We start from the raw sequence: 21,041 nt of genomic DNA on the forward strand, positions 1-21,041 counted from the left end.
TTATATAAGCTGCACATATATATATATATATATATATATATATATATATAAAAGGATGATGGGACAAGAACGAGGCACCTACTAATTAGAAGAATGGCATGCGACAATAGCTTAAGGCGTAAGTACTACTCTAGATTTTAGAGACTAGCTAGGAGACCTCGGATGGGCTGAATTGTCCTCGATATCTTCTCTTCTCCCTTTTTTCCTGGTAACAGAGTAGCTGGGAGATAGATAAGAGCTTATAAAATGCAAACATCTCTATATATATAATGAAAATTCTCCTAGACTCTGGAACAACAAATTAATTTCCTTCGATATTTCCTTCATCCTATAATATTAATACAGCCCTTGTCCTCTCTAGTCGCTTATCATTTCTCAAAACTTAATAATTTGCACCATTATAATTATTGTACGTAGCCTTCTTAAGGCCCTTGTATATCATGATCTGAAGCTGTAGGTAGTTCAAAAAATTATAATTATAATAATTAAGAAACCACATTTTTAAAATAATAATGGTTAATTTTGCTGGACAGGTTCGATATTATTGTTTTCAATATCATGAGTTAAACTGATCACATTAATACTAGTCAAGAAAACAAACTATTTTACAAAAATAAACTATTTTATATGAATACATCATGATGAGAAGCAATAAGAGGGCATACATGATCACAGCTCGTATCTTTTAATTAGTTCACGTTACCGTACCTACGTGTGTGCAAATTTTCATCAACCCTAGCTTTTTGTCTCCCTTGCTCTTACGGCCTGATCCATCAACTTTTCTCATTGTAAGTGGCACGCATGCATGATCATGATCATGATCACTGCAAGTATATATAGCTAGCTAGCTCTCTGTAACTCATACACAATATTACATCAATCAAGCTTGAACGTTAACGTACTGGTCAAATCCTCACAAAGAAAATACTAAGCTCAGGTCCATTGTTCCCGTCCGGGCTCAACATGTACAGTGTCTCGGAATCCTTGGAACCCACGACGTGTTCGAAATGGGAACGCATGTATGCGAGCTCGCCGTCCGGCCCTTCGACCTCAGAATTCCCGGGCAGAACACCGGCACCCATTGACACGGCCTTGAGGAGCTCCATTACATTCAAATCCTCCTCCGTAGCCTCTCTCTTAACCCCATAGCCACTCTTTTTCCCATTGCAATACAATGTCCACAATGTCTCGTCCATGAGCCTCCTCTTGTTTTTGTCAGATCTCTTCTCGCATTCAAGAGCAATCCTGACCATCCCCAAGCTCATCTCCTTTTGTAACACGTTTGTCTGCATGGCTAGCTCAACCACCAACGTGGGAAGACACCTCGGGGTTTCCTGCATGGACAGGCTTACACGCCCTTTACGGTATCCATACAGGGTGCCGGTGACTCGGGTGCCGCTGCTGGTGCGATGAGAGTCCGGTATTCCGAGCGGGATCGATCCCATCTTGCATGTCGTTGGCGATATGATCGGGAAGGTTCGGAAGAAGGAGCGAAAGACTCTGAGTGCTTTAGTCTTGCGCTTCTTTTTCTGGGATGGTTGGACGAGGGACGAGTGGTGGGGCGTCATCGGTGGAGGATGCGTACCTGAAGATCCCGCCGGAGACTCTACATTGGATGTGAGACGTGTTTTTAGATCCTCCATCTATGCATGCATGGAGAACCTTGCGGAGCTAGACAGGAATGGGAGAGTACGTGCCACGAGAGGGGGAGAGAGAGAGAGAGAGAGAGATCGAGCAGGGTATTTGGTCATTCCGTTATGTTTGGTGCTGTTCTGCGGTATGGAACGGGTCATCGGATCCTTAAATTGCGGCCAATGATGACGTCTATTTACCTTTTTAACATGTGTGTCAAATTGTGTCAACTCATCCTACTCGTGTCGTGTTAAGACATATATATTATACTATATAGATTAATTTAAATACGACATGTTAAGCTTATCGTGTCAAAATCTTAAACTCTATCACGACTCACTAAAATAATGGGCTGACACGACATGACCTGTTTTGACTCATTAGTGAGTTCAATGAAATAGGTTAACATGACCTAAGCCGATCCGTTTCAACTCGTTTATATAAACTGGTTGAATAGATCCGAAATTAATAGTTTAAACTGATTAAGTTTAGCATAATTTTGTATAAATGTTAAAATCATAATATCTATTAAAAATATAAAACTAATTACGAGTCCAAAATTATAATCCAAATAATAAAAATATCGGAATTAAAATCTCAACAATTTTATTTTTAAGTATAAGGGTATAATTGTAATTTTAACTTTCTTAATGTGTAATATTAACGTGCTATAACGGGTCAAAACGGGTTGACCCGTTAAGTAATCGCGTCTTAACAGGTCAACCCGTTAGGACTAAACCCAAACTCGCTATTAGCGTGTCGTGTTCGAGTTAAGTTAACAAGTCGTGTCATATATTGTCACCCATACTTTTTAATTAGGCTATTTTATTAATTACAATACAAATTGTTGCTATTTTATTGATACGCACCCGTTCATTTATTAGGAGGAGAATTAGGATATATATTATGAACAATTTTACCATCCAAAATAAGTATGAAGTACACTTAATAAAATCTTTATATAAAAGAATTTAATTTGAAAGATAAATTTTAAAATTAAATTTTACAAACAAAATCTTACCTGCATTTAAGTGATATTGATGGTGTGCTCTACACATTAATTTAAAAATAAAATAACTCATAAACTATTGATCAAAACGATTAAGTTCGAAATCTCAACCCAAATTTATCCACACGTAATCTCAACTGCCCAGTTGCTCATATATATATATATATATGGAAACAGACTTTATTTCATTCAATGAATTGAAGTTACAGCTGTGACTTGTCAATACAGGAAAAATCCGGACTATAAGCCAACCTACGCATCTGCTCTGGGGCACCTCGTATACAAATTTCTTTGTGACGGAAAATTGTCTTAACTTCTAAAAACTCTCTCCTAATAGCGAAAGCGCTCTATAAAAACAAAACTATACGACCCCTCTTCCGAAGAAAAGAAGCACTCGCCCCCTCCGTCCTCTCAGGGAGGAGGAGTATGAGATTTTGCTGCTATGGACACAAGTCCAATAGCATATTTCTTTTTTATTAATAAAAAAAACAAAAACTGAAAAAAGAAACACATTAAAAAAAATAAACACGTAAAAACTCTCTGCTACCGCCGCTTTCCAAGAGCATTGACGTGAGACCCGACGGCATGCCCACCGCAAGCATCGGCTTCACGAGCCCAGACGGCATGAGCACCCAGCTCTCACACAGACACCAGCCTCCACTGTGCAGGCGGCTCCTACGCACGAGCACTGGCCGCACGACCAGTAGCCATAGCATCGCCTGCCCCTCTCGACCAGCTTTTGCCCCAGATTGCGTCCAATCCAGGCAGCTTAACACCTCACTCGAGTAAGAAAACCTTGCAAAAACAAAGGTACGACACACAAAGAGTCAGTAGTGGTGCGTGCAAGACACGTGCCACTCTAGAAGGAAGGCCGACGGTTGATCCTTGAAGTCTTAGAGTCAGAGATGCCAGAAATGCCGAGCATTGCATCGGCAGAAGGCCCCTCAGGGGTGCGTGAGGGCCACGCGCCGACAAGCTTCGAGGCTTCAACCCGCGCGTGCGGGCTATGCTCCACTTCGTTAGGCGCTGTGTTCGATGGTTTTGAAGATCGGCGGCTGGGCAGCATCCAGGTGGGGCACGTGTTGGCTAATAGACGTTGGAAGGACCCGAACAGTAATTCTCCCTATAAAAAACACAAAAATAAAACCAAAAACACTACATAGGAAAAGAAATCAAACAAAGGAGAATGGAGGGGGGAAGGAAAGAGCCGAAGCTCCCACGCCCTCTAGCTGGATCTGGTGTTCGAGGGAGTTTAGAGAGAAGGGAGAGCGTTCTGGATTTTGCCCTGTTGCTTAATTACACGAGATGGGGCTTCATGAATCATATATCACTTTTAGATAACGTACTACGAGGAGTTGAAACACGTGACATTAATGTTTAACGACTACAAACTTTTCGATGGGTTATTTTGATTCCCATATAAAAAAGACTTAATTCATTACTATAAGTGACTATATTATGTTTCGGCCTAAACGATCGACTGACATATTGGGATTTTGGATATATTTAAACTGTATTTAGATGTTGAGTTAAGTTGAGCTCTTTATAAATGGTAATGAATTGAAATGATGGAGTGAGTTTTGTGGGGTCTACCAAAGATGAGTTTAAATGTGTTTGGATGTTAAGATATATTTATGTGAAGTTGAAAAAAATTGTAGGTCCAACATGGAAAGAAGTGTTGAATTGAAAAAAGTTATGAGTCTCACATGTAAAGATGTTTTGAGTTGAGATAAGTTTAATAATTTGAGATTGTAATAATCGAGGAGAGTCCTGAGTTTATCTCAGGTAATGTCTTGTTTGACAAACTCTGTAATTGATCTGTTCTTATTAATGAGATGATTCATTTAAAAAAAAAAGTTTAATAATTTGAAAGTTATGTGTGTATATGTTAAAATTAGTTTAAAATCAGACTGAACTGAGTTAATCTCAATTGAGTCTATCAACCAAATGGAACATAAGTCATCTAGTATCTTTTAAAAACGCATCCCCTAAACTGGGTGATCCTTGTCGGGTTATTTATATATATAAAACTCAGGCCAGGCCATATATATATATATATATATATATATATATATATATATCTCCTTACACTTAAAAGTGTGAATCGCCCGATGAATAGTAATATGAACAGTAATAAACAGTGATAAATAGTATTCTTATTTTACGCTTCCCTTATTCGTTCATATCTACATCCTCACAGCAATCATCTTCACAAAATCACCAAAATCACCGCATACAATATCTTAGTTGAATTATATGTAAAGATCAATAAACAGATAGACTCATTTCGGGAGAGGAAATTATGGGGAGACGAGGGCTGCTATGGGGGCTTCGACGGTGGCTTGGGTCCATGGGGGTGGTCGCCGGAGGAAGAGGAGCTCAATGGTGATGGTGATGGTGCGGTGGCGTGGGGACAACGTACAACATCGGTATGGTGGAGAAACTGTGTGAGACCCATGCGGGAGAGGGAGTTGCGGGGAGACGAGGGCTGCCATGGGGGCTTCGACGATGGCTTGGGTCCATGGGGGTGATCGCCGGAGGAAGAGGAGCTCGATGGTGGTGGTCCAGTGGCGCAGGGGCTGAGCCGCTGTGGTGCAAGCGTTGAGACCCATTTCGGGTTGCTCGTGTGTGGCGAAGGAAGAAGCTGCCAAGAGGCTTCGACGGTAGGGTTTGCTCGCCAGTGTGAGGGGAAGCTGGTGACGTGGTCGGTGACAGCCACGGTGGCGCACGATTGCTTGAGGGAGGAGATCGGGTGAGGGAGACAAGACGTGGCTGAGCGGAAGGAGAGAGAGGGAGAAAGAGAAACTGAGGGGAAAAGAAACTTTTTGGGATTTAAATCTAACCCTTCATCATAACTCTCCAAATTTGATCAATGGTGAAAATTTAAATATTAATTTAAATTAATTTAAAATAGATAATTAACATATAAATATCGTATGAAAAATAAATTATCAAATTTAATTTATAAAATACTAATCTTTCATCATTAAATAAATGATGAAATTTTGTTAAATATTTTTAAAAAAGTAAAGTTATATAAATAATTAGAGTTTTAACATAATTTAAATATGAGAATATTCTTAATTAACTAAAGAGAACTGCTACAGCTGCCGAAAAAGTAGTCCGAAAATGTGTTCTGAATGTGTATTTCACTTTTTTATTTTTCTTTTTTTTCATGTATTTTTTTAATCATCATAAACATTTAAAAAAAATAAAAAAAATCACAACATTATTAGAAAACACTTCCTTAATCACTAGGTAAAAAAAAAAAAGGGTGAGAGAGGGAAGACGTGGTTGAGCGGAAGGAGAGAGAGGGAGAAAGACAAAGCGAGACAAAAATGAAACTTTTTAGGATTTAAATCTAACCCTTCATCATAACTCTCCAAATTTGATCAAATGGTAAAAATTTAAATACTTATTTAAATTAATTTAAAATAGATAATTAACATATAAATATCATATCATAAATAAATTATCAAATTTAATTTATAAAATACTAATATTTCATCATTTAATAAATGATGAAATTTTGTTAAATATTTTTAAAAAAGTATAACTATATAAATAATTAGAGTTTTAACATAATTTAAATATGATAATATTCTCAATTAACTAAAAAGAACTGCTACTACTAACAAAAAAGTAGCCCGAAAATATGTCCTGAATGTATATTTCATTTTTTTATTTTTATTTTCTTTTATTTTCATGTATTTTTTTAATCATCATAAACATTTTAAAAAAAATAAAAAATTCACAATATCATTAAAAAACACTTCGTTAATCACTAGATAAAAAGAAAAAAATTAGACAAACATTCCTTAGACGTTACCCTACTCCCAGGCCAGGCCAGGCATTCATAATCAGAACAATGCATGGAGGAATATATAATATCCTATTACGTGTTTCATATATATATAGTATCTATGTGCGCGCAAGTTGATCATTGTGACGAGGTTATTAGTTAAAAATATGGATTAGATCTCAAAATATGGACTCATACTGGTATATTTTCCATCACATCATAATATGCGCTATCATTGCATAATACAGCCAGCAGCTTAAATTAATTCTATGCTTAGCAAGGATGGAGATCAACCAGAAAAATTATATTTATAAATGGTTCATGTGTAGGACATATTCTCAATGTTGCTTACACGAAAGGCTGTAATCGAGCTAAACCGAACCGATCTTTGGCTTGTTGAGTTCGGCTCGACTCAAAAAATTTGAGCTCGAGCTCGAGATTTTTTTTAATCTTTGTTCGAGCTCGATTCAATAAGCTAAACTTTCATCTCGAGCGATGTATTTATTTTTTTTATTTTTTGAATAAGATTTAATAATTAATAAAGTAGATAAATAAAAAAAATAAAAAATCTAATATTGAAAATGTACAACTAACAAGTAGAATATCTATTGAACTATACTATTTTAAAAATTGATAAATAATTAATATCTAATTAGTTGATATTTATTCATAATAACAATATATTATATGCCTACATAAATTATTAATACATACACATAATATGATAACATATATAGTTCCACATACTAGTATATGAAATTATTAAATCTTATCGACTAATTATTGTATAAATTATAAAATATAACTATAAAGTATATTAAATATATAAGTATAAGTAATTAGGTTAAATATTATATATTTAATTATAAAAGTGTTATGTTTATATTATTAGCTAATACACACACGCATGTATATATATATATGTATGTATATATTTATTAATATATGAATGAGTTTTAATCAAGTCAACTCGGACATAAACGAGCGGGTCTTAACGAGCCTTAATCGAGTCGAGTCAAATTTTATTGGGTACGTGTCATTTACTAATATTCGAGTGGGTATCTGCTTTCACGGGCATGTTTTTTTTTTATGAGTCGAGTTTGATTCGAGTTTAACCGAGCAAGTACCAAGTAGACTATCGAACAAGCTGGCTTATTTACAGCCCTACTTACATGACATGATTTGATCAACTAGAAAATTTAATCCTAAAATCATCCTGTAAATTAAATCTTTTACCCGACTTTTTGATGTTACTTCTTCATTATAATTGATTGTTCAACCCTTGGGTCCAATGTAAGAACTCCATCAAGAGGACGAAAATGATCGAGAAGTTACTCAATCCCCACTGAATTACAAACTGACGAGATAGTGTCCTGATCAGATTCAACATTTCTTTCTTCTTCTTTTCTGTTTTCGTGTGTTTTGATTGTATTATAATTTGTTGGGATTAACTAGTTATCTGCAGTTAACTTAAAGTGAAATAGTGGAAGCAAATCAAAAGAAAATCAACAATCACACAAAAAAACCAAAATTTAAGTGGTTGGACTCAATGTGAGCCTACATAAGTGGCGGGGTTGGTTTCAATGAATTTACTATCACTAAAGGTGAGGGTACAAGAGATCAATCACAAAATCCTCAATTCCAGAGTCCCAATACACCCAATGAACTTTCATGATTCTCACAAAAGGATGTATATATATATATATATATATCTCTCTCTATATATCGACTGCTCAAAAGTGTCAAAATACAATGAGAATAACATGTGTTTATACTGTACGATGCGAAAAGCTCTAATTCTCAACATTCACTCGAGCGGTGTGTCGAGCGATGCTAGAGCGAACATTAGGGTTAACGCTCGTTCGAGCTGAGTGTCGAACAAGTGACGAGCAAACTCTCTCGCTAGGTCTTGCTCGAGCTAACTGTCAAGCGATTGTTGATCCGACAATCTGTCTATAGCTTCGCTCTAGCAGCAGAACCACCACTTGATCGAACAACTGGTATAGGCACATTTTCAACAGGAATCAAGCCACCTTTCAACAAATCTTCACATTGGCTTGAATTCCGTCAAGCCTAAAACAAAATCCATTAAACAAAGAGCCAACCCCATCCACCATATCCCTTAAGAAAATCACAGACCCTGATCTCCAAACAAAGTTTGTACTTGTACACTGGAACGAGTTTCGTCATTATATCTGCTGGATTCTCAGTGGTAGCAATATTCTGAATTTCTGTTACACCTTCTGTAACAACCTCTCGAAGAAAATGATACCTGACATCAATGTGTTTGGTTCTCTCATGATACATTTAATTTTTCATCAAATGTATTGTGTTCTGGCTATCACAAAATACTGAAATTCCATCTTGTTGTAGTCCCAACTCACTGAATCAAACCTTTCAACCAAAAGGCTTCTTTCACAACTTCTACTGCTGCCATATATTTTGCTTCTACAGTTGATAAAGCAAAGGTGGATTGTAGAGCCACAAAAAGTAAAAACATACCCTATCAGTAATCTTCTCTTGTCTAAGTTCTCTAGCATAATCAAAATGAACATAACCAATGACCCTAGAGCTGAAATCAGTTTCTTTTTCATAGACTAAGCCAAAATTCGAAGTCCCTTTCAAATACCTAAATATCCATTTCATAGCCTATCATTGAACTTTATCCGAATTAGCCCTATACTTGCTGACAACGCTCATTGTTGTAAAATGTCTGGACGATTACAGACCATTACATACATAATACTGCCCACTAAACTAGAGTATGAAACACTTGACATGAATTGTTCTACCTCGTCAGTCTAAGGAGATAGGGATGCTGAAAATTTAAAATATGTAGCAAGTAGTGTACTTAATGGTTCGAAATTGGAGATTCCAAATCATTCAAGAACATTCTCAATGTGCTTTCTCAGGGACAAGTACAACTTAACAGTTTTCCTATTTTTGTGGATTTTGATCCACAAAATCTTATTTGCAGCACCCAAGTCATTTATTTCAAACTCATTATTGAGTTGACTTTTCAACAAACTAACATCAGACATGCCTTTGGGAATAATAAGCATATAAGCAACATAAAGTAGCAAATAAATTAAAGACCCATCAAAAAATTGTCTGTAATAAACACAACTATCATAGCTACTCCACAAATAACCACGATCAATCATACAAGAATCAAAATGCTTCTACCATTGCTTCGAAGACTGCATCAAACCATATAATAATTTCTTCAATTTGCACACATGATCTTCTTTACCTTTAACAATGAGCCCCTCTGGATGATGCATGTAAATGGTCTCCTCAAGCTCACAATGCAGAAAAGCTATTTTAACATCAAGTTGTTGTAGCTCTAGATCATACGAGGCAACCATGGCTAGCAACACGCAGATTGAGTTGTGTTTCACAACTGAAGAGAAAATTTCATTGAAGTCCACACCTTCTCACTAATTGTAGGCCTTTGTAACTAAGCGTGTCTTGTACCTTGCATTTGCAACCCTTGGACTCCTTCCTTTCTCTTGAAGATCCATTTGCAACCAATAGTCTTTGTCTTCTTAGGCAACTTAATCAAATCTCAGGTTTTATTTTTTTTAAGAGACTCAATCTTTTTTGTCATCGTTGCGCACTACTGTACAAATTCCTTACTCTTGACAGCTTCTAATTAACTAGAAGACTCGTGACCAACAATGTTCTCATCCATAGTAAGTGCATACATCACCATGTCTGCATAAGTATATCTCTGAGGTAGCCTGATCTACCTCCTTTGTTAGCTATACTATAGTCTTGCTCATCATGTGCGCTACTATTAGAATTAGAATCATGCTCATCAGCAATAACATGATCTTGGATGTTGCCTAACACCCCTTGTGAAATTTCAACCTGCAACTCCACCTTCTTGCCATTACCCTGCACTTCACTTGTAGATACAACAAACTCTTTTCTCGGATTAAGCATAGATTGTTCATCAAATACAACATCCATGCTAATTACAAACTTGGGTGATTTAGGATCAGTACACTACAACTTGAATCATTACACCACACTAGCATATCCAATTAATATGCCCTTTTTTGCCCTTCACTCAAGTTTTCCTTCATTAACATGAAAATATGCAGGACAAAAAAAAAAAAATATATGGGCTTGTTGGGTCATTAGGGGCTTGTTGGGTCATTTTGGGTAAGGTGTTTTCTTGTTTACACTCAGTGTAACTGGTTTCTCCTTTTGATATATACAATATTTTTACTTATCAAAAAAAAAAAAAAAATCAAATTTGAATAATCAGTAGGAGTACCAGAAAATACCTCATTTGGAGTTTTAAATTCAATAGTTGTGGCTGGAGAACAGTTAACCAAATAGCAAGCTGTGTTGACTACTTCAACCCAATAATTTTTAGACAAGCCGGCATTCGAAAGCATACTGCGGGCTCTCTCTAAGAGAGTCCTATTCATCCATTCAGCTACTCCTTTTTGTTGTGGAGTGTGTCTAATTGTGTGGTGCTTGACAATACCTTCATCTTTGCAAAATTCATCAAACTCACCTCCGTAAAATTTCATGCCATTATCAATTTGAAGTGGATATCACCTCCGTAAAAGTCTTCCATTGTTTGAAGTTAGCAAATGCATCGCTATGTTGTTTCAAAAAATAAATCCAAACCTTTCTTGAGTAATTATCAATAAATGTGAGTAACTACTGAGCTCCACATTTCGATGGAACATCCCCAAAGATCAAAATGAATATTGTCCATAGTACTTTTAGTTCTATAAACCCCTGTTGTAAATTGAACCATGCACTGTTTACCAAAAATACAATATTCACAAAATTCAAGTTTTTTAATCTTCTGATCACACAACAGACCCTGCTTACTTAAATAGATATCTCATTTTCACTCATTTGACCCAAACGCATGTGCCACAAACGAGTAATGTCTAAGTCTGGATCATCTGAAATAGACACCGCATCTGCACCAGTCATTGTACTGCTCTAAAGAAAATAAAGATCGTCTGTCTTACCTTATTTCATTACAATCATGGAGCCTTTATTGACTCTGATTGCTCCACCTTCATCAGTATACCGAAAACTCAAAGAATCAAGAATGCCTAATGAAATAAGATTTTTCTTCAAATATGGTATATGTCGGACGTTAGATAATGTCCTGATAATCCCATCAAACATCTTAATCCTAACTGAAGTAGTCATAGCAATTTTACAAGCCATATCATTTCCTATTAGAATAGAACCACTGTTGACTGGCTTGTAGTAAGTGAACCAGTCCCTATTGGGACACATATGAGAACTACAAACTGAGCTCATAACCCACTTATCACCAAAGCGACTATTGGAGTCGCTAATTTCTACGACAATATCTAAGCCATTAAACTTATCATCAGAAATGCTAACGACATTAAAGGAACTAGTGCCTTCGTTCATTATTTTCGGTCTAGGACACTCATTCTTGTAATGACCAAACTTATGACAATAAAGACATTCTAATTTTTTCTTGTGAAAATTTGACTATGAACTGCCCATGGATTTACCCATGTTCTTCTCTGAACCTCTCTCACTGGATCTACTCCTTCTAGAGAAACTCTTAAGAAACAAACCACTTGCTTGATTATCTGTGCCTTTCAAATTCAATTTAGTTATCAATTCTTTAGAATTTAAAATAGATTTTGCATCTACCAAGGAAATAGTATCTCTGTCATACAACATTGAATTCACAAAATTATCAAACGACATAGGCAACGAACACAAAACAATTCAGACTTGATCTTCCTCTTTAAGCTTAATGTCAATATTCTTCAAATCCATAATAATCTTATTAAATTCATCTAGATATCCGGATATAGGAGTACCTTCCTTCATTTTGAATGTGTATAACAATTGCTTCATATACAAACGGTTTGTGAGCGATTTCTTTATATACAGGCTCTCAAGTTTATTCTAAAACCAGTAGCGATCTCCTCATTAGCATTCTCTCTCTAAACTCCATCAGATTGTGACAGTCACCATGTTCTTTCTCTTCTTCTTCTCTCGACAGTGTAGGAGAATCATCAGACACCTTTCCATCTAGTACCTTTGACAAACCTTGTTGTTATAGCAAAGCATTCATCTTGATTCACCATAAACTGAAACTGTTTTGACCGTTGAATCTCTCCACTTTAGACTTTTCCATAGCCATCCCTCAAGATCTCGCACAGAGCCTGGTGCTCTGATACTAGTTTGTTGGGATTAACTGGCTATCAACGGCTAAGTTAAAGTGAAGTAGCGGAAGCAAATCAAAAGAAAATCGACAATCACACAAAGAACATCAAGATTTAAGTAGTTTGACTCAATGTGTGCCTACGTGTTAAGGACCCTGGTCTTGTCCCTAACACTAAGGACCACGAGTTTGCCTTCGTGAGGATGATGATCGAGTGACCTTGCCAACTTGATTGGCCTTTAACAATAACATAGTGTTTGAGTGATGAAATGATGGAGATGATGGAGATGATGATGAGTTTGGGTGTTCTAATGGATGAATAAGGGTGTTTGATGCTAAGTGGAATGGCTTGAAAATTGTGCTTGATGTTGGGGCCACTTGTAAGATAATTAGGGTTGGTATGGTGAAGTGTAGCTAGAGTTTTATGTGGTGGCCAAGGATGATTTTGAGATTGGGAAGAGATGGACTAGGGTTGGAGCCTTGGATGAGATGCTATAGTTTGAAAAGTGTTTGAATGAGTCTAGGGTTGCTCCTTGAGTTTAGAGATTAGGAGATGGAAGATAGGATTTGAATATGGCAAGATAAGATTGGGATCTTTGGTTGACTTGAGTGATTGTAGGGAATGAGAGATTTGAGGGATTGGATATTGTAGATGAGATGGAGTTTGAATGAGTCTAGGATTGCTCCTTAACTTTAAAGGAGATAGGATTTGGATTTGAATATGGCAAGATGATGGAGTCTTTGGTTGACTAGATCTATGGGAGGAGTTGAGAGATTTAAGGAATTGGAATGAGTCAACTTTCATTGAATTAAGGAAGTTTCCAAACGGGGGACTCTTGAGGGGTAGCTAGGGTTTGTGAGAGTGGATGGAGGCAAGACTCCTAAAAGGAATGGATTATCTTATAAGGACTTGAGGTGGATGGCTAGGGTTTTATGGTTGTGAAGATTTATGGGCAAGCCAAGTATGGTAAGTATGACTCACGGCTTAGGCTTAGTTGGATTGGATGAAGGGTATTTTGGGATATGACCAAATATGAAAATTAGGGCAAACACATGTGGTGGTCGAAATTTGTGTATGGGTGGATCAAAATGGATGCAAGGAAATATATGGATGAATACGTACGAATATTCAAGAGCACAATGATTAACAACTTCACCACTAAGTCAAGAATGTACAAAGATGAATGGACTCAACAAAAGAATATGAAGACTCTTTTTGGTTTATATGAATATTTAGATATGCAATAAAGTGTAGATGAACAAAATGGAAAATAAGAACAATGAAGATAATGGATGAACAATGGATGAATAAGATAGCACTTCAACTATTGATTCACGGACTGCACAATAGTTGAAATAAACTTAAAAATAACAAAGATAATACAACTTGGATTCACGAATTGCACCAAGTTGCAAGAACAAGATAAGTTGAATCACACATATTCACGAATTGCAAGATAATGATTCTCTACTAGGGATTCACGAATTGCACCCAAGTAGCCCAAGTGCCTAGCACCGAAAAGGTGATCTCAAGAACAAGTTTACCCACTTAGGGAATTTGCCAAAGGTTCAAAAGATGTAAATGCAAAGACTAAGGGTCTTATTTATAAGGATTACAACTTGAAAACTCCCAATAGGTCCCTTGAAAAATAAATAATTAAAATAAAATAAAAAATAAGCAATAACATAATTAACATGGGCCAAGTTGACCCATGGCATGCATGAGCCCATGGGTGGACTAGGCTGGCCCAGGGGCCATGGGCATGGCTAACATTGCTGTGGAGTTGTCTAGCCTTGTCTTGACAAGGCTAGTGGTTTGCTATGGGCCACAAAACATGGGGTCCTACCACTATGTCCACTGGCTAGGTCAATCTCAATGAACTTACTATCAATAAAAGTGGAGTGCAAAAGATCAATCATAAAATCCTCAATCCCAGAGCCCCAATACACTCAATGAACTCGTAGGATTCTCACAAAATGATATCACTCTCTCTCTCTCTCTCTCTCTCTCTCTCTCTCTATATATATATATATATATATATATTAGCTGCTTAAAGTGTCTATGTCTCAAAATACAATGAGAATAGCATGTATTTATATTGGACAGCAAGAGAAGCCCTAATTTTCAACATTCACTCGAGTGGCATGTCGAGCGAGGCTCAAGCGAACATTAGGGTTGACGCTCGCTTGAGCTAAATGTTGACTGAGTGACAAGCAAACTCTCTGCCTGATTCCCGCTCGAGTTGATTATTGAGCAATTGTCAATCTAACATGAGTTTTTTCAACCTGTAGAGACGCTTTTTGAACAGGAATCAAGTCACCTCTCAACATAATTTATAGGTTACACTATTGCCACTGTTAACCAAAGGCCAACACTGATTTCTTTGTCGGCATTGATGAAATTAACATGAGCTTAATCACTCAACTTCAATTCAAAACAGTAAAGCCTAATAAGCATGTGGTTTCTTGTTAGTGCTGCCTTCATCGAGGAGGAGAGTAATTTAGGGAATTAGTACTTTCTATATATATATATTTTTTATTTTGTCCATAAATTCTTTGGTTTTTCAGAGTGGTTGGCATATCTTAATTAAATGAATAATGCTAGCATGCGTTTTTTTAGTTCTTTTTTTTATATAGATTTTTTAATAATTTTAAATATTTAAAAAAATCATTAAAAAATACTTCCTTAATCATGAAGTAAAATAAAATTTATGATTAAGGAAGTATTTTTTAATGATTTATTTTTTTACTTTTTGATTAATGAAGTATTTTTTAATGATATTATAAATTTTTTTTTTTAAAAAAAAATATTTAAAAGTGTTAAAAACTTTTATGTAAAAAATAACTAAAAAAAAAAATACATAAAAAAACATGCTAGAGCTAGCGAGAGCCTCAGGCGGTGGCTCTAGCATCGTCCTAATTAAATTGCTTAAAGTTGAGATCTTTCCAAATATTTGTAAATAGTCTTAATTGTAGGGATCGATACTGTCATTGCATTGATGTATGCATAGGAGTGACAAAATAAATAAGAAAATATTTCATGAAAAATCATCATGTAAGGGTAAGATTATCGAAGCTTTGACAACATTAATTTTTAGCATCACAAGGAGTTTGCTCCCCCATTGCCCAATCTTTATGTGTGCTTGTTACGTCTCAAACATATACTTTTGGGTACAGCCACCTCAAACGGACTTGAAAGTTGAACCTCTTCGATCTTACCTATTTTAAAGAATAAAGTGTGATGGAGTTTCTTGAATTTGAAGAATGCTCTCCTTAAAGGGCAAAAAATTATTGCCTTTTAGGGAGCCAATTGCCGTGTGAAGAAAGATAATTGCCTTTGAAGTAATGTTCCCTTAACTTTACGGGCATTGAATTGGAAAGACTTGAATAGAAATGACTTGGATATGGGCCTAATTAGTTGGGGCCCATTTGGATTGGGCTTATAGTTTTTTAAGAAGACAGACAGTGTGTCCATATAGTGGCCTCCAAAGACGAACACGTGCTGACAAAGAGGTGGTTCACTTGTACCTATCACCCAACTTTATGTGCCGACATTGCCTGTCCATCTGAGGTGGCTGCATTGGTTTGGTCGGTCTGTCCCACGTTCCGCACGTGGGACCAGGTATCTAAGGATTCGTTTATTTTCAAAGATGAGATGAGATGAGTTGAGATTAAAGTTAAAAAGTTGAATAAAATATTGTTAGAATATATTTTTTAATATTATTGTTATTTTTGGATTTGAAAAAGTTGAATTGTTTATTTTATTTTGTGTGAAAATTTAAAAAAGTTGTAATGATGAGGTGAGATGAGATGAGATGAGATGAGATATTTTTGAAAAATAAACAAGGCCTAAATTTAAAGGATCATGTACTCCATAATCCATCATGATCAATGCACATTAAACCAGATCTTTCATAATACATATTTTAAAATAAAGATATTTTTATAAAATAATGTTATTTGTATAAAATATTTTATTAAAATTCTTTTTATTTTAAAATCTAATTATATAATATGTTGTAAAAATTGACACGAGTTTATATTTTTCAAAAAGAATATGCCATAGCCACATAGGACAATGAACTGGCGCGTGGACTTTCTGCTGTAACACGTCTAATTCATCTCTTCAATCTTCTAATCTTCTAAGGTCACGCCACCGTCCAAAGCTTTATTTCCCTCATTTTTCTTTTTTTTTCTCTTTTCCTTCTCACTTTATGTAACCAAAGCAACCATTTTATCCTACCTACCCTTCTTCTCCAACCCCAACCTCCACTCTCTCTCTGTCTCTTTCCTAGGAATTTTTATCTCCGGAGTCATATCCAACAATATGTTTGATTTTGGAGATGAACTCTCAATAGAAGGGTACAGAATTCCCTGGCTTATATGGATCCAGCTCCTGGTCCTACTTCTCCTTGTCTGTCTCCTCTATAGCTTCACCCTTTTAGCCTCGGATCGCTTGGACTTCACCGCCGGCGCTTCCACATCTGCCAGTCGTCTCGTTTCCAACGAGACCCAAATAGACAAACTCATTCCCAAGCGCAACACCACAAGGATTCGTACGAATTGCTTGGAGGTTACCCAGGTATGGTTAGGATAATCTTGCCATTCTTAAGTTTTCTGTGTCTTTTTTCACATGTTCTTAATAAAACCCAGCCTTCCTGAAACTTTCTCCCTTTTAATATAACCTCTTTCTTGCGTTTGGTTGCTTAGAAAATGTTAGAAAGAAATTATTTTTATGGTCTTCAACCTTAGATTTTATCCATTTGTTTGAGACCCAGTTATGGACTGTCTTTGGTCGATCAGTTACCAACAATTCAATTCGGCTTTCTGGAGTTTGTTTTTTGTTTTTCTGCAAAAAACATCACTACATGGTTGGTTCTTATGCCCATTGTTTGTTTCGTTTACAACCTCCTGATCTATTTTTCCCCCTTTCCTTTTTGGGTAAGTAAACCCTGCCTAATCTTTCCGAACAGCATTTGGTACCATTGCAGGACGCTTCCTATTGTATCCTGATGACCTTTTAAACAAAAACAAAAAAAAAATAGTATTTAAAAGTTGGGTTCACTTCGGTTTATTTCAGCTTTCTATTTCACAATGATTTCATGCCAAATCATTTGAAAATTATTGCGGCTTTAGGATTTCTTTTGACCGATAAAAAAAAAGATAGAAAATTGGTACCGTACTTAAGAATCAGTGATCTCTTCTAAGTGGTGTTTGGCCTCGGTTTTCTTTTCATCTTCATTTCCAATTTTCTCCTAGTAAAGAAGTTGAGTAATAGCTAAAAAGGAAGATGAATCACACGCTACAAGAGGCCCAAAACCCAATTCATTGTTTGTCATAATTCTTTCAAGAAGCAACAAATCCACCGACTTCTAATATTTTTCCCAGAAAATATGCGTATATAAAAGTAAAGGAAGTTTTGTCTAAAGTAATTAACTCTAATGAAGATGCTTAGGTGATCCTTGCAAGCTTGGATTTCCTTTATGCTTTAGAATTCATCATATTATATACGTTTAAAATTAGGTAAATGAGGTCACATATTCCTTGTTGAAGACACCTAAATCTGATGTGTAAGATAATGTTCTTATTTGTAGAGTGCCATGAACGTGTGTTTAATTTGTTTAATTATTTTAAATAAAAAAAAATGTGCTTGCTTCTTTAAAAGGGAGAAAAAAAGGATTAAAAATCTCATAATATTAATTTTTATAAAAATTGAATTTATTTTTAATTAATTTACATGATTACGTTGATTGATTGAATTTATTTTCTTATAAATTAAGCAAAAAGGTCATGTGAGATTTTTAATCTAGATTCAAAATATAAAAGGAAAAAAACGTAGCTAAGTAGTAAAACAGTACTAAAGGACGTGTAAGGAAAAATACTGTTTTTGCCGACCATTATGAAAAGTCCAGATAAATTAGGTCAAACGCTACACGTTAAACCAAATAGGAACTTCCAACCATCGTGTACATTTCCAAATAAATAATCCCAAATTCATGGATGTTCTCCCAGGCCATGTGGTTGTATTAACGAGGTGGTTTAGGATTAATTTCAGTTTTCCATTGGTTCATTTGTAATGTCCAACAAAGTATAATTTATTTTTAAAACAACTCTCTGATGGAAGGATTCATTGATCTCGGTGTCGTCACTCCTATTTAAAAAGTAACGTAGGTAGAAAGAATTTGTATGTTAATACACAGCAAGACATTGGCATTGTTTTCGCCCACTTGGACTTTGGCGAAGTAGTCTGTATCGGTGATAACGATCTCTAAAACTGGAAAAACATACTAGCTGTGTTCGAGTATTGCTTGTGTTTGGCTTTACTCATTTTTATTATTGGTGCCGGAAATTCCTTGTCAAGGGTCTATGCACCTCGATATTAGTTGGGATTTTGTTCTCGGATGCTCGGAGCCGATCAAAACAAAAAAAAAGCTCATTTTTTTTATTGGCCTGATTCACCATGCATATATGATGGGATACAAGCTTGCAAATGTCTTGGCAGGTTGGAGAGCAAGTTATAAAGGGGGAAATAACAAGAAGCACAAGTAGAAGATTGGTGAGAGAAGGAGAAGAGGTTGCAGAAAGGGAGGGGTCATCAGCAACCCATAAATATCAATGTCATCACCCTTGTGATTTTTTCATGCAGGCTAGAATTGCATTCTTGAAATGTTTAGGGTTAGACGATAATTCTTCGCCTTCGGAGCAACGAAAGAGAAATGAACAAAGAAAGGGGAGAGAGAGTTAAGTTATTAGATCTCCAATCCATCATTGTTTTCTTAAATGAAAATTTTCGTGTTTTATACGACAAATTTAATCGCATTGTAAATACTAACAATATTCTTCGAGAAAACCACACTATACAGGATTGGTTTCATTTGTGTAGGTTTTTATTTCTAATGACCAACCAGTCTTTGTTTCTTAAAAATAATGGAAACTTTGACTAAGAAAGGAAGAAAACAAGAAGGTTGGGCTACCTCGCGGCGACAAACCATTTGCACAGTATCTTGCTTTTGCCATCAATGGCGAGCCAATAAATGTCTTCGTGGTTCCTTAATGTTTGGAAGACCGTTCCAGGTAGGGGGCGCCCTCCCCGGCCCCCCCGCCCTTACCCAATTTCCGAGTACCTTTATGATTGCATCATCTAATTCATCATATCTAATATTATGATAGAAGAGAGAGGGAAAATATATAACTTTTTTAACTAACGGTCAAACATTAATAAAAGATGTATATTATAATTTTTTAGATTCCTTGAGATACGACTATGTAATTGTTGATAATTTAGGATTTTTTTTTTTAAAAAAAAAAAAGACGGTATTTTAATTTTATTGATAGTTGTTATTTTTTACATAGGAAAATCGTAGTTATAACTAGATATATAGGAGTTATAAATAAGCATAAAGACCAAAACTCAGGTATCAAAAATCAAAAGACCCAACCACAAACTAAGAGCCAAAAAATTACAAACCAAATATAAAGAACAATCCTAAGAAATCAACCTGCAAGAAAATGAATGGATTACACATATAAGAATAACAAATAAGCGAGAAGCAAAGACCCAATACCTCACTTTGATAACCTCAAATAAGGAAAAACAATTATGTCCATGTGAAGAATGCCTCTTAACTGACTAGATAAAGTATCTCTATCATCAATCTAATCCATATTTAAACCCCCAACACCCTACTTAGTGAGAAAATCAGCCACAACATTACCTTCACAATAGATATGAGTAATTTTATAGTTCATGCGAAGAAGGCAAGCTTGGATCTTATCCCAAAAATCCTCAAGATACCAAAAATTACAAATACCCCTAGTAACTCAGTTGACTAGAAGTTGAGAGTCTCTGTCAATATGAACCCAATAAAAGTCGAGCCGACAGCACCTCCTAACTCCTTCCAATAAACTTTTCATTTCAATAAAATTATTAGAAGCCTGGTCTAAGAACACAGAGTAAGCCATATGCACCTTACCACTATCATCCCGAATAACATTACCGGCACCTGCCGAACCTGGATTACCCAAACTACTACCATCAATATTAAGCTTCACTCAATCCTACTGAGGCCGAATCCACTTCACCAGGATAACTTCTTAGCTTAAGGAGTTAAAATAGGAATATTCAACCTCTTTAAAATAACCACATCCTGCTTAGGGAGCCTCAGAGATTTCATAAACACTTGCATAACACAACGGATCGATAATTTAATAACATGCCAAAACGACTCAACCGTACCAACCTTACCCTCATACCAGGTTTTGCAACGTCTTTCTCATAACTTCCAATAAACAATAGACGGGAGCTGACCAAAGACAGTCTGAATGTGAGAGGAGTGCCCAACACGACAAAATCAGAAATTAACTTGCTCCTACCAGGTGCGGAAAAGACCCATATGCACACCTAA

At 35.9% G+C, this 21,041-nt stretch overlaps 2 protein-coding genes across 2 annotated transcripts; one reads left to right on the forward strand and one right to left on the reverse strand.

Annotated features, from left to right (window-relative positions):
- Positions 1–547: 547 nt before the first annotated feature.
- LOC109013318 (protein MIZU-KUSSEI 1-like) lies at positions 548–1,709 on the reverse strand. The gene has a single exon (XM_018995357.2). The coding sequence runs from the start codon at positions 1,641–1,643 to the stop codon at positions 906–908; it is 738 nt and encodes a 245-aa protein (XP_018850902.1). The 5' UTR covers positions 1,644–1,709; the 3' UTR covers positions 548–905.
- A 15,104-nt stretch (positions 1,710–16,813) lies between these two features.
- On the forward strand, positions 16,814–19,524 carry LOC109013313. The gene is made up of 2 exons (XM_018995351.2): positions 16,814–17,218; positions 19,139–19,524. Exons 1-2 carry the CDS (start codon positions 16,964–16,966, stop codon positions 19,379–19,381), a joined length of 498 nt encoding a protein of 165 aa, XP_018850896.1. The 5' UTR covers positions 16,814–16,963; the 3' UTR covers positions 19,382–19,524.
- The last annotated feature ends 1,517 nt before the right edge of the window (positions 19,525–21,041 follow it).

The sequence above is a fragment of the Juglans regia genome, chromosome 1 (genome assembly GCF_001411555.2).
Source record: "Juglans regia cultivar Chandler chromosome 1, Walnut 2.0, whole genome shotgun sequence".
Classification (NCBI taxonomy): Eukaryota; Viridiplantae; Streptophyta; class Magnoliopsida; order Fagales; family Juglandaceae; genus Juglans; species Juglans regia.